The sequence below is a fragment of the Octodon degus genome, unplaced genomic scaffold (genome assembly GCF_000260255.1).
Source record: "Octodon degus isolate 3935 unplaced genomic scaffold, OctDeg1.0 scaffold00287, whole genome shotgun sequence".
Lineage (NCBI taxonomy): Eukaryota > Metazoa > Chordata > Mammalia > Rodentia > Octodontidae > Octodon > Octodon degus.
In genome coordinates, this window is record NW_004524863.1 from 1368462 (window position 1) to 1382097 (window position 13636).

General features: G+C 51.0%; 2 protein-coding genes across 5 annotated transcripts in view; one reads left to right on the forward strand and one right to left on the reverse strand.

The window, feature by feature from the left end:
- Positions 1-7270, reverse strand: part of LOC111814288 (uncharacterized protein CXorf49-like) — an 11849-nt gene extending 4579 nt beyond the window's left edge. Inside the window, exon 1 of the mRNA XM_023707368.1 lies at positions 7259-7270. Coding sequence (XP_023563136.1) covers positions 7259-7270 — 12 coding nt within the window. The remainder of the gene's footprint in view (positions 1-7258) is intronic.
- A 602-nt stretch (positions 7271-7872) lies between these two features.
- Positions 7873-13636, forward strand: part of Itga7 (integrin subunit alpha 7) — a 21403-nt gene continuing 15639 nt past the window's right edge. For 2 of the 4 annotated variants that reach the window (XM_004647103.2, XM_004647104.2), the window contains exons 1-3: positions 7873-8280; positions 12892-13019; positions 13117-13196. In XM_004647103.2, the coding sequence (XP_004647160.1) occupies positions 8075-8280; positions 12892-13019; positions 13117-13196 (414 nt within the window). In that variant the 5' untranslated portion in view covers positions 7873-8074. The remainder of the gene's footprint in view (positions 8281-12891; positions 13020-13116; positions 13197-13636) is intronic. The other 2 variants (XM_023707330.1, XM_023707331.1) reach the window with 1 other exon arrangement.

Consider the following 13636-nt stretch of genomic DNA (forward strand, 5'->3'; position numbering starts at 1 on the left):
AAATAAATAAAATTTAATTGTTTTTATGGCGGTACTGGAGATTGAACTCACGACCCTACACTTGCCAGGTAGGCGCTTATTCTACTGAGCCATCTCCCCAGCCCTTTTAAAAATATATATATTGGGGCTGGGGAGATGGCTCAGTGGAATAAGTGCTTCCCTGGCAAGCACAAGGGTCTAAATTCAATCCCTGGTTCCAAGCAGGGGTGGGGGTGGGGGGGTGGGGAGGTAGGATACATTATTATTATTTTCCTCATGTATTTTAGTGTAAGGTCTACAGGGTCTCACTACACAGTTTGGACTCATAGTGATTCTCCTGTTTGCAGCCTCCCAAGCGCTGGGTTTATAGGTGCAAACCACCACAACCAGTCTGGATGCCATCTCAGCATGCCCTGGGGGTGGGGCTGGGCGGGGCTGGGCAGGGCAGGGCCGGCATGGCAAGCTGGGGATGGAACCCAGGCCACGGCACTCTGCCTTAGCAGAGGCTTTTGCCCGCTGAGCTATTTGACCAGCCCTTGTTTTTTGAAACAATGTCTCGCTATGCAGTTCAGGCTGGCCTTAAACTCACTGTGTAGCCCTAGCTGGCCTCAAACTTTTGGGAATCATCCTGCCTCAGCCTTCTGAGTGCTGGGATCACAGATGTGCCCCACCATACCCAGCTCATAGTTTAAATTGATTTCATTATATCTACTAGCAGAGGGAGAACTGAGTCCTGATTGAATTAAAATAAAGTCAGGCCAGGGAGATGGCTTAGCAGAATAAGCGTTTCCCTGGCAAGCGCAAGGGCCTGTGTTCAATCCCCGGTTCCAGCAAAAATAGAGAGAAAATTAGAATAAATTCGTTTTTCAATTTTCTGAATAAAATTGAGAATTAGTGGGCTGGCCAGATGGCTCAGTGGACTAAAGGGCCTGCTTAGGAAGAGCGCAGACGCTGGGATTCCATCCTCTGCTTGCGGTGCTGGCCCCGCCCCTGGGGCACGCTGAGAAGCCCATTGAGACCGGGCATGGTTACCCAAACCTGTAATCCCAGCGCTTGGGAGGCTGAAAAACAGGAGGATCACTAAGAGTCCAGTCCAATTTACATAGTGAGACCCTGTAGACCCTGCAGACCCTGTACCAAATACATTAAAAAAAAAAAACCCTGAGAATTAGTGATCAATTAGTTCATTCATCTGTTTGTAAAATAGTGCCCTAAATCCTGTGAGAGGTACAACCATCAAAGCATGAATGAGAATCACATGAAGTGATTAAGTGGCAGCATAAAGCAGAACGTTAAGTGCTGGATTTTAAATAGGGCTGGTTGGGGAGATAGCTCAGTGAAATAAGTGCTTCCTTGGCAAGTGAGCGCAAGGGCCTGAGTTCAGTGCCCGGTTCCGCAAAAATAAATGATAGGGCTGATGTGCAGCTAAATGATAGAGTACTTGTCTAGTATGTGCAAGACCCTGAGTTTGACCCCAAGTACTATGCACATACACACAAACACAGAAGAGGCCGGCCAAATAGCTCAGCGGATTAAAGCACCTGCAAGCAGGTGCAGTGGCTTTCCCTGCCCCTGGGGGGCAATTGAAACGTGGTGTCGTGCTCCTGCAATCCCAGCTCTTGGGAGGCTGTAAACAGGTAGATCACTACAGAGGAGAAGAGTCCTATCTAGTAGTGAGACCCTGAACACCCTGTAGACCCTTCCCTAAAATGCAGACAAACAAACAAAATCTCAGAAAACTGAAGTGTCAGGTGTGGTAGCACATACCTGTAATGCCAGCACTTGGGAGGCTGAGGCAGAAGAATCTCCTCGAGTTTGAGCCCTGCCTGGACTACACAGCCAGACCCTGTCTCAAAACAAACAAACATAAATAAAGATATTGGACTGTGTGTCTCCATGCTAACATGCATATTATGAACATTTTTTGATCACTTACAATAGGTCAAGCACTTTATTTTATATTTTTGGGTAGCTTGAGTTGAACTTAGGACCTTGTGCTTGCCAGGCAGGCGCTTGTGCCACTGAACTATATTTCTGGCCTCAAACACGTTAGATTATTTAATTCATTTAGTCTTTAGAATTATTTATTTATTTATTTATTTTTGAGGCAGGGTCTCACTATGTAGTTCACACTGACTTTGAACTCACTATGTAGCCCAACTGGGCTTGAACTCATGGGGATCCTCCTGGCTCAGCCTCCCAAATGCTGGGATTACAGCCATGTACCACCTACCACACCTGACATACAGAGCAGGTAGGCAATAGAGCTCCTAAGTCATAGAGCTAAGATACAAATCTGAGCTGAACCCGGAGCCTGAATATAACCCCTCTGTACTGCAGAAGCTGTGGAGCGGCCCCAGGAGAGGAGGTCAAAGAACGCTTTCCATGGCAGCTTCCTGTCTCCTCACTGTGCCCTGCTAGCTGGGTGGGCATGAACAGAAGGGAATCCTGGCAGTGGAAGCATTTGGGAAGAGGCTGTGCTCCAGAGAAAGCATAATCAATAGTAGCGGGAAGAATGAGAGCATCACCAGCACCTTGACTCAGCCCTCCCCTCCCTGATTCCAACCACAGTGAGCAAGCAAAACAGGCACTTGGAGGATGCTTGGTCTGCACTCCCAGCACTGCGTGGCCCGGAAGAGGACAGGTATTGGCAGGGTGCTGTAGGATGGCGCTTGGGCAAGTGAAATGGAGAGGGGTTGGTGTTGGGGGCTTCAGGGCTGAGTGTGCAGTACAATAGGCCCCTGGAGGAGACTATTGCACCATGCTGTGCTGCCTTCGCCCACTTGGCATACTCGCCTGACATTTTCACAATCAGCACAGAGTCTGCCAGGAATCTGCAGACATCAGCTCTGCCCTCTTCTCCCACACACAGACTGATCCTTTGCCCTAGAGCTGGGCAGTAGCTTGTATGTGGGGACTCTAGCTGATCTCCCCAGGGACATCTTCCATCTAGTCTTGCCCTGGGCCCTTATTGTTCACTGCCTAGCCTCAGTTTCTGTTGCTTTTTTTTTTCTCCCCGGAACCGGGGATCAAACTCAGGCCCTCCCCAGCCCACTTCCGTTGCTTTTGAAGCTCAGCTTCACTTGCCTCTGGTAGAGATGTGCACAAGTTCACACCTATTCAGAGACTCTTGAACTCTGAGATCTCTTTTCTGCCCACCTCTCCCTACAAAGGCCTCCCAGATTATGTTCCCTTAGGAAGAATGAATGCGACGCTCTGCTGCTTTTCTCCACTCATTTTCCTGCTGCTGTCCTTCTCAGAGTTAGCTTTAATTAGCTAACTCCAAACTGGCCCCTGGGCCAAGCTGTGGGCTGGGAGCTGCTGAGTTGTTAGGGGTTGGGTGAGGGCTGTGGGAGATGAGGAGGGAGAGAAGGCTTCACACGCTGGGAAATCTGGTGAGGCTTCAAGGGAGGGGGCCCTTTATGGCGTGGCCAAGTTCCAAATGCTGGCCTTGAGCCAAGCCTTGAAGAAAAGGGGCCCTGAAGACTGGCTAAAAGGCGCCCTGTGGGAAATGACCTCCAGATCCTCTCCTTGAGATTCGAGGGTTTCTCTTGGATAATCAGACCATAATGGTCAAGCCATTTCCCCATGGACTCCCTTCAGTCACATTTATCTTCCTCTCCCAGCCACTCCCACAGTTCAGGCTCTGACCACAGCCAGAATTCAGAGGCGGGCAGGAGGATCCGGTGCTGGAGAGGAGTTGGGGTGAGAAAGTCTTCACTTTGGGTTGAGAGAGCCTGGGCCTGGAGCACACAGGCTTGGAGCCCTCAGGCTTGGAGCCCCCATTGCCAGATGAGGTGGAGAGAGAAGTTAACCCTTGCATGGATGTTGTGGAAGCCCCTGCTTGTGTGAGCTGGAGAAGAGAACTGGAAATGGTCCAGTCTGGAGCAGCTGAAGTTAGGGATTCCAGAGCCAGGGGAAGAAAGAGTCAGTGGGAAAAACGGCTGCAGAAAGTCTTGGTTCCCACTCAGACAAGGGCCAAACAAAGTCTTTCCTAGATCTGTACATTTCACAATTTTTAATTTTTGAAATTATTTTGAAATAGTTTGAGACTCAGAGGAAGTTACAAAAATAGTGCATGAGTTCTTACATGCAGTTCATTCAGCTCCCTCCAAGGGGGAGGAGTGTGATGTGTAACTGGGTGGACAGTATCAGAGTAGAGGTTGACATTGGCACATGGTACTCCCTCCCTCTTTTCTCACTTTTTTTTTTTTTTTTTTTTTTTTGGCAGAACCAGGGATTCAACTCAGGCCCTTGCGCTTGCCAGGGAAGCACTTATTCCACTGAGCCATCTTCCTCCAGCTCTTCTTTTCTCCTTTTGAGACAGGATCTCACTATGTAGATCAAACTGGCCTTGAATTCACTGTGTAGCCCAAGTTGGCTCTGATTCTCCACAATTCTCCTATCTCAGCCTCCCAAGTCCTGGGATTATAGGTGTGTGCCACCACAGCCAGCTGTACTATGCAATCTTTTTTTTTTTTTTTTTTTTTTCCTGTACTGGGGATTGAATTCAGGACCCAGTGCTTGCCAGCAGGGCATTTATTCTACTGAGCTATCTCCCTAGCCCTTATGTAATTTTTTTTTTTGTCAGAACCAGGGATTGAACTCAGGCCCTTGCGCTTGCCAGGGAAGCGCTTATTCCACTGAGCCATCTCCCTGGCCCCATGCAATAAGAGCAGAATATATTTACTGGGGCAAAGCTTCATCCAAGACAGAAGAGGACCTGAGTGGGTTGCCCTATGTGATATTATCCTATGTAGAAATTCAGATAACCGTGAGATACAGAGCTCATTACCATAAAGGGGCTCCCTTATTGCTATCCTTTTGTCTTTGTACCTCCCCCAACTTGTTCCCTGGCAGCTAATATTTTGTCTTCATTTTTTGTATTTTTGTCATTTATGACTGTTATATGAGTAGAATAATGCAGTATCAGCTTATTTTCTCCCAATACTGGGAACTGAACTCAGGACCTGGCATATTCTAGGTAAGCATTTTGCAGTTTAGCCACACCCTTAACCTGAGCTTTGCTTTTTTCTTTTTTTACATTTGAGACAGGACCTCACTCTGTACTTTATGTTGTCCTTGAACTGACTGTGTAGCCCAGGTTGGCCTTGAACTTGGATCCTCTTGCATCAGCCTCCTGAGTGCTGGGATTACAAGTTTTCACTGTCACATTAGCTGAGCTTTGGCTTTTATTTATTTCTTTATTTATTTATAGTACTGGGGATTGAACTCAGGACCCTGCGCTTGCCAGGCGAGTGCTTATTCTACTGAGCTATCTCCCCAGCCCTGAGCATTGGCTTTTAATGTAACTGTTTTGTAAGCTCTTGACACAACTATAATACGTTTTCTGGTAGATAATAGTTTTTATGTTGAGCCTCCTCTGTGGGTAAGCCTTTTCATTTCCCTGGTCATCTATGTTATTACTTTTTATCCAACATTCTGGTCTCAATTCTCCTCTAGGGGAAACCTACTTGTCTATATTTACTAGGCTGGTCTAGAGCTCTTGTGTGTTCCCTGCTTGCCTTTGCCCCACTATTTTTAGCAAGGCTAATTTTGGGTGGCCAGTCTCTCTTCTTTTCTGTTCCTTCCTCCTCTGGTGGGTGAGGTGACTTCTCAAGTATTTGGGCAGAGGAGGTCAAGAAGCAGAATCTTGGCATCTGGTTTCAGCCTTGGATTTCTCAGTAGCCAGTGGTGTGGACAGCAGGCAGGCAGGAACTGCAGGTGCAGGCCCAAAGGCAGCTGGGTCTCAGGAGGCGTTTGAACCAGGTCAGAGGTTTGGACTGTGAGTCAGGAGTCCTGGTTCTGGCCTGAGTTTACAACTCTGCGTTCATATATCAGCTCCTCTCTCCTGCCTGAGATGCTGAGATAGAAAAAGATGAAAAAGGAACACTTGGGGGTTAGTGGAAGTAGTGGTGCCATGCTGGTGACAGCCCTTCTGTCAGCATGTGTGTTTCCCCTGAGCACTTGTTTAGAGAAGCACGAGATGCGGCCCTGAAGAGTGCATCCACAGGTAAAGTATAAACAGAGAAGCAAAGCATTGTGTACATTTTAAAATAACTTTAGCTGGGGCAGGGCTGTCAGGCCATTAGTTTTTTTTTTTTTCTTCAAGAATTATAACCCTGACAGAGGGGAGCAAATGGGATAAGGATCTTTTTTTGGAGTGGGGGTGGCTCAAGGGCAGGTCTGGTAAGGCAGGGGGAGCTGGGGATCGAACCACGGTATCCTGGTACTGACTGTGTTTGCACGAGCATGTGCTTAAACAACTGAGCTAACCAGCAGGTCCCCAAGCAAATGGGATAGAAAAGAATTAAGATGTGTTATATACATGTGCCAACTCCCCACAAGGAATGTGATCATTCCAACGTGTACTAATTGAAATAAAAATAGAAGTATATCCTGAACAAAGAGGAAGAGAAACAAAGCAAGGCAGACATTCTGGCACATGCTTATAATCTCAGCACTTAGGTGGCTGAGGCAGGAGGATCACAGCAGATTCAAGGCCAGCCTGAATTGCATAGTGAGTTCAAGGTGAGCCTAAATTACATAGTAAAAAAAAAAAAAATACTAGCTAGCTAGATAAAGGAAACATGAGATGTAGAGTTATGTAGGACACATACTGGAGCTTTTAAGATAGGAAAGAAAAAATGTTAAGATTAAGAAAACATTTGAAAGAGAGACAATAACATTGAGGAAAAAAATCTAAGAATGATTTCAAGTATGTGTGTGTGTGTGTGTGACAGAGAGAGAGAGAGAGAGAGAGAGAGAGAGAGAGAGAGAGACAGACAGACACACAGACAGAGACAGAGACAAAGACAGAGACAGACAGAGACAGAGACAGAGACAGCAGAAATGAGAATGGACACCTATAGGACCAACACGGTCAAGGAAGGGAAGTAGGAAGGCAAGTGGGAGTCAGCAGCCCTCCAGTTCGGTCAAATTATTTTCTATTCTCCTACTGGCCTCATTTCTAGATTAGAGCTATAAATAGAGAATTGGAAGATGTCCCGTCCCATTCTTTCTGCCCCAGTCTAGGGGGAAGGGAGAGGAAGAGGACCGGCCATCGGTTCCCTGTGGAGATCCCTGGGCTGCACCGCCCAGCTCGGCTGGAGCCTGCCCAGGCCTCGGCCCCTGCAGTCCACGTCTGTCCTGGTGCATGGGAAATGTCCAGTCCTGCCCAGGCCTGGAAGCTGGAGACCCTCTTCCTAGCCCTGCCCCGGGCCGGCCTCCTGCGTATGCGCCCTTCTTTGCACGCTCAGCCCCTCCTCGCCAGCTTTACTTGCTCTTCCATGTCGCCTTTCTTGCTATCTCCTCCAGGTCCGCGTCGAGCAAACTCCTGCCCTCTGCTCCTTCGCCATCCTTTTCTCTGCACCTCTCATCTCTCCGCCTGCTACCTCCCGAGGCTTCCTCGGCGGTTCCCTCTCTACCCTTCCTCTCTGCCTTTCCCGCTTTCCTTGACTGGGGGCAGCGTCGCCGCTGTCGCTGACTGGCTCTGGGGCGTGGAGAGGGGTTTGACTGCAGCAACTTAAGGGATGCTCTGTGGGCCTTGGGGAGAGGGATCCGCACCAGACCTAGGTCTACTAGTGCGCCCTCTGGTCCTCTCCTTCCTTCTCGTCTGCTAATTTCTCCACCAGGTTGTCCTTAATGCTCTTTGAACTTCTTTCCCACCCTCCTTTCTCAACGTTGGACCCTCTGTCCGTTCCTTTTTCTCCCTTCCCTTTCCGAGGCACCCCCCCACCTCCTCAGTTTAGGAGTCTGGGCTTGGAGGACGCGGGGCAGCGTGGCAGAGCGGTCCCCACCCGAGCTGCTGCGCATCCCCGCGGGGCGGCGCAGTCACCACCTGCAGCGGGGCTGGGCGGGGCTGGGGGCGGGGCTGGAGGAGGCGCGGCGGGGACGCGGAGCCCGGCCGCTGGAGTTGTCCTCGCCGGCGCTAGGGCGCCGAGGGGCTGGAGGGGAAGGTGGCTGCGCGAAAGGTGGGAGACCTCTGCCAGACCGGCCGGACCTGGGCGGGGGTGCCGACGGCGTGGGGACAGCTGAGGCTCGCGCGCGCCACAGTGTCCTTGCGCGGGCCGGGAGCGAGAGCGGGGTCCGTCCCATGGCCGGGACCCGGAGCGGCGCTCCCTGCGGGGCTCCCGGGATTTGCTCCCTTCTTGGCGCTTTGTTCGCTGGGCTGCTCTTCCCACGCGCTGTCGCCTTCAATCTGGATGTGATGGGCGCCCTGCGCAAGGAGGGCGAACCAGGCAGCCTCTTTGGTTTCTCGGTGGCTCTGCATCGGCAGTTGCAGCCTCAGCCCCGGAGCTGGTGAGTCACCGCCCGCTCCCAGAGCCCCCGGGCCCAAGCCACAGATCCCCTTCCCCCAGCTCCCAGGCTACCTGGCCCCTTCATCTATCTCTTCCCACACCTTTATCCGGAGCCTTTCTTCCTCTGTCTTGGGTCTACAGCCTACTCGCGCTCGGGTCCCGAGTTCTAGGATCTGTGCGGGGTGGTTGGGGAACAAGCCTTCTTGGGAGGGGACCGCCTCCTCTGGCTTCCTCTCTAGCTTGCATCTGTGCCGCAGGCCTAGGGTCTCCGACTTCTCTCCTCCGCAGAAGGCTAAACTCACCTGGGGAGGAAGACCACTGTGTTCTGTCCCTGCCGAGAGCAAGAGGAGACCGACAGGATGGAGAGGGTTTGGGGTCGTGGGCAGGACACAGGTAGATTCCGGAGCTGATTTCCTGCCTGGGCATCACTATGGGGTGGCACTGAGAAGCCAGGAGAAACTGGCTGATGCTTTAGTGGCTCAGGACAGTAGGAAAATTGGAAGAAAACCTGGGAGGGCCTGGCACTGGCCCTGGGGTTTCGCATCTGCGCTGCAGAAACGAGCACGTGGTGGCTTGGTGAGAGTGGCCTTCAGTGGTTGCAGCAGTGGCAGCAGCAGCAGTGAGAGCTAGGAAGGATGCTGGCCAGGCTTCTCCCTTTCCTCCTCCTTAGGAAATTTCCAGCTCCAGCAGTCTCCGCAGTAGGGGAAGGTGGGGAGAAGCAAGGGGCGAGGACGGTTCTAGTTCTCAACAGCTCAGACTCATGGGTGACGGATAAGTGTGTAGGGCCTACTGCTGCTCAGGCCCCTGTACCTTTTACTCTATGGAAAGGGAGGCAAGAAGGGGAAGAAAGCTTCCTGTCCCCTCTTGAGAGGGGGCTTCTCTTTCCTCAGCAAGTGCCTAAGCCACATTAAGTGTCCATTACTGGGATCAATGATGTCCACCGGGACTGTCTTCCCTTTGCTACTATTGGCCTGGAGGCAGAGGGCAGGGACAAGAGCTCATTTCTCCTGGCCCACTGGAGACCTTAACCTTTCTTCTTCCATCGTCCCTGCCATCTGAGAGCAGGATCTGTTGTCCCCCAAACTTTGGGGGAGGTAGAAAGTTAACTGATTTCATTTCTGCGGCTCACTTCTTCATCTTTCTCTCCCTTTCTCCCTCCCTCCTTCCCCCATCTGCCGAGTGCCATGGCTGGAGGCCTTTTTAGGACATGCTGAGCTCTCTGAGCTATTTCCAGGCAAATTCTAGGTTATTTTTAATAGCTTGGTCTCTTGTCATTTCCCCTTCCTCTCTGAAGGTGGCCCCTGATTCTGTCTCCCAGAGCCAAGTTGGGGGCGCTCCCAGAGGGGCCTGACCACCTAATCCAGCCTTTGCTCCAGCAGGGGGCGCTCTGCCACATGGTGGCCCTGCAAACTCGGGTACCTTGCTCAGTGCCTAGCCTTTGCCTTTCAGGTTGCCTTCTTATCCTCCGCCGTTGGAGAGACCTTACCTGTTTTCAGTTTAGCCTCTGGATGAGATTTTGAGGTCTAACCTTGCTCTGTGGTTGCAGCTTCATTTATTTCCATTCACTGTAAAGTGGCCATAAACAATAGAACTGTACACAGGGATTGGGGGGGATGATAAAGCATTCTTAATATATGTAAAGCCCATAGAATAAAGCCAAGCTGATAGTGAGTGGTATGAAAGTAATTGTACTATGAACTATGGTTATACTCGAATTGACACAGACCTGGAGAGCAGCTTTGGTCTTACTGCACCCTGGCTCCAAAGGCTTGGCTAGAGGGCCGCTGGGCTGAGCCAGCCACCCCCCGCCCAGCAGCCTTTCCAGCAGGCCACCCAGACTGCAGAGGTCAGAGGGGCTGGACTTGGGCTCTGGCCTGTGTGGAGAGCTGAGAGGTGCAGTGGTAGTGGCTACTGCTCTGTCTATGCAGTTGTGGCTGCTGATCTGTGGGGGGAGGCCTGGGTGGCTGGGGTTCATGGGGTGGAAGGGCTAGGGATGCTGTGGGTGGGCCCTTTGGTTCTAGAAGGAAGAGGCTGGTTTCTTCTCCACTGGAGTGTGGCTAGGCTTGTCCATGCACTTAGTTTCTTTCCTCCATGTGGGCCCTGCCGTCTGCCTGCTCTTGGCCTCCAGGAGAGAGTAAGCATCAGCCCCTAGGGCCCAGCTGTGTGCTGAGCAGTGGAGGCACTGGGTGTCTCCGTTAGACCTCTGTGTACCCACATAGGGTGTGGGTTCAGGAAACGAGTAAGATAGGATAATAGTACTAAGTCTCCCAAGGGATGTTCCTGGCCTTGTTTGTCGGTTGGGCACTACTGACTTGCCTGAACACTACCTGTATACACAGGACTCTGACACCTAGATTCCTTTTCAGCCCCAGAGTACCCTCTTTCCTTGCTTCCTCTTCTTTTTTTATGGAGTGGTCTTGGAGGGGCAGATTAGAGATACATGGAGAAAAGAGCCCTGAAGTCTAATACTGTAAATTCATCACAGAACAAGATAGTGCCATGTTTATCATGTACCATGTCCTGAGAAAATGTCCCCTACTATATTTACTGTATGCCGCCCTGCCATTCCCCAGAAACAAAGGTCAAGACCCTGATGAGTTGGGCTTGCACCAACCAGTGAAATTGTTATTTTTTAAAAACAGCTTCTCCCTATCCCTCTAAGTATGGAGTGCACCTCAAACCCATCAGGCGTTCTGAGCAGGGTGCCCCCACTGTGCAGCACCATCCGCTGCTAAGATAGCACTTTTGCCTTCTCTGCATTCACCACACTTTAAAATCAACTTTCTCTTTGCACCACGTCAGTCTTAACTCCCCCATTTCTCACTCAGAGCCCTGCTTTTTCACTCCGTGCTAATGAGGGCGAGGACCTAAGGAGGCAGAGGATGGTTACAGGGGAACCCCCACTCACTCCCCAGCCATCCACCTCACCCTAGAGACTCAGCCAGGTGCATGAGTCTCAGTGTTCTGAGGACAGGCCAGTCACTGGGAGGGGTGGTGACACAGCAGAGCCATGCTGATGCAGGTTTGGATTCCAGCATAACTACTTCATATCTGTGAATGAGTTTGCTCATGTGGAAGACAAGAAGGGAACCCTTATCTCATAGGAGTGTTGTGAGGATCAAATGAGGCAGCAGCGCGTTACTTGGCTCACCTGCTGCCGGGCCCATATATGGAGTCTGAGGAATGTTATTTTATTATATCCCCTGTGTCTCTCTTGGGGCCTGACCCATTGTAACTGCTGAATAAATATCACTTTCTTGTTTCACTAGTGCTAGACACAAGGCTTAGCTTATAATAAGGTGTCAAGAAATAATTTTAAAAATCTTTTTATTTTTTTTTGAGACAGGGTCTTGCCAAATTGCCCAGGTTCAATCTTCCTGCCTCAGCCTTCTGAGTAGTTGGGATTTCAGGCATTTGTTGCCATGCCCTGCTGGACTGTAGTTAAATAAATGCCGAATGTATGTTCTTTTCCTCGCTGCTCCCATCCCCCTTTGTGTCTTGACACTGGCTCTGACGAGGGATGACAGCTGCTGAGAGATGAAGAGTTGTGGGAAATGAATGGCTCTGTGCCTTCCCCCTCACCCTTCAGACCTGGCTGAGTGCCCCACAGATGCCTGGTTGTAATATTGCCTGACAGCTTTGGACCTCACCCCTCAGGAAGAGAGATGGAAGAAGAGGGTGGGAAAGAGGCCGTGAGGTTGGTCCTGCTGTTCCTTTTGAGCCTCTCCTTCTGTGCAGAGAGAACCCATGCAGTTAGCTGGGTGTCAGTCACCTCACCTCATCCCTTCCCTGACTCCTGGCCCAGGGGTTCAGCCCCAGGGGACCCAGGCAGCCTCCATTCCCAGCACATGCCTCCCCTGAGGAAGATGGCTTGGCTGTGATCATGGAAAATTGTCCTGCCAAGAGAGCGGTAGCTGGGAAAAGAGGCCGAAGGGGTGGGGGGGAGAAGATGGCCAGGGTGGGGGTGGGGGATGAGAGAGGACCATGGGTGCTGGAAGAAGATGGATACGGAATGGGATTCTGAATGTGGGCCGGGGTTGGGGACAGAATGAGAACTGGTTTCTCCTCTGTGCCAGCCAGTGTGACTGGTAGCATCCTGGCTGGCAGAGCTGTGGGCTGGGGGTGAGTCTCGCTGGTTGCCTAGGCGGGAAAGCAGGCCCATAGCTAGCTTCCTCTGAAGCTGGTCCCAGAGCCACACTGTGGTGCCAGTTGGGGCCCCTCTTGTTTTTGCTCCCAGAATTCCTGGCATTTCTGGCAGGCTTTCAACTGGACCAGGGCACGGGAGGAGGGCAGAGCAGTGGGTGTGAAGGCCTGGCCAGGAACAGGTGCCAGGGTTCTTTCAAACCAGCAGTGCTTCTTGCTGGCCTAGTCTGGTTGGCATGGTCATGTATTTGTATGTGTGTCTACTGTGCATCTGGTCCTTCATCCAAACAGTATGTGTGTATGTAACATGATTGATTGCATGGGCAACTGTGTTAATTTGTCCTTGTTACAGTTGGATAAAAATGACTTTTGCTCCTTCTCTTTAGTCCTCAAACACTGCTTGGGAGCTCAGGCAGCGCTGGAGAGGTCGGAGCACTCTGACTAACTGCAGTCCTTCCCCATTGTGCAGGCTGCTGGTGGGGGCTCCCCAGGCCCTGGCTCTTCCTGGACAGCAGGCGAATCGCACTGGAGGCCTCTTTGCTTGTCCACTGAGCTTAGATGAGACCGACTGCTACAGAGTAGACATCGACCAGGGAGGTGCGGCCCTGAAGCAGAGCGGGGGAAGCACAGGAGGATGGGAGGAGAGAACTTGGCCTCTTCTTCTGTCCTCTGATTCCCAGTGCCTTGCTTCCAGCTGATGTACGAAAGGAGAGTAAGGAGAACCAGTGGCTGGGTGTCAGTGTTCGGAGCCAGGGACCTGGGGGCAAGATTGTTGTGAGTATACTTCAGATTGTGACCAAATGTAAGGATGATGATGTGATGATGGTGATGCGGTCATGGTGATGATGACGGTGATGTGTGTGTGGTGTGTGGACATGCACAGCTATGCTTACAGACCACAAGTTGGACACGTGGTAGGATTCCCAGGGGGGATATGAAAAGTGTAAGAAATGATCCCTGTCCTTGTAAATTTGAAAGCAACTAATCATCTACTTCCTTGTCCAATTCTTATTGAGAATCTTTTCAGCACCAGGCATTGTGCAGGTTACTGAGAGGATATATAAAGACTGGAGAAAGGCTTCATCCCTGCCAAATGGTTGCAGAGATTCCTCTCTCTCTCTCTCTCTCTCTCTCTCTCTCTCTCTCTCTCTCTCTCCTCTCTCTCTCTCTTTGTCATTTACTAACTTAGAATTAACAGCCCAAGTCACTATGGA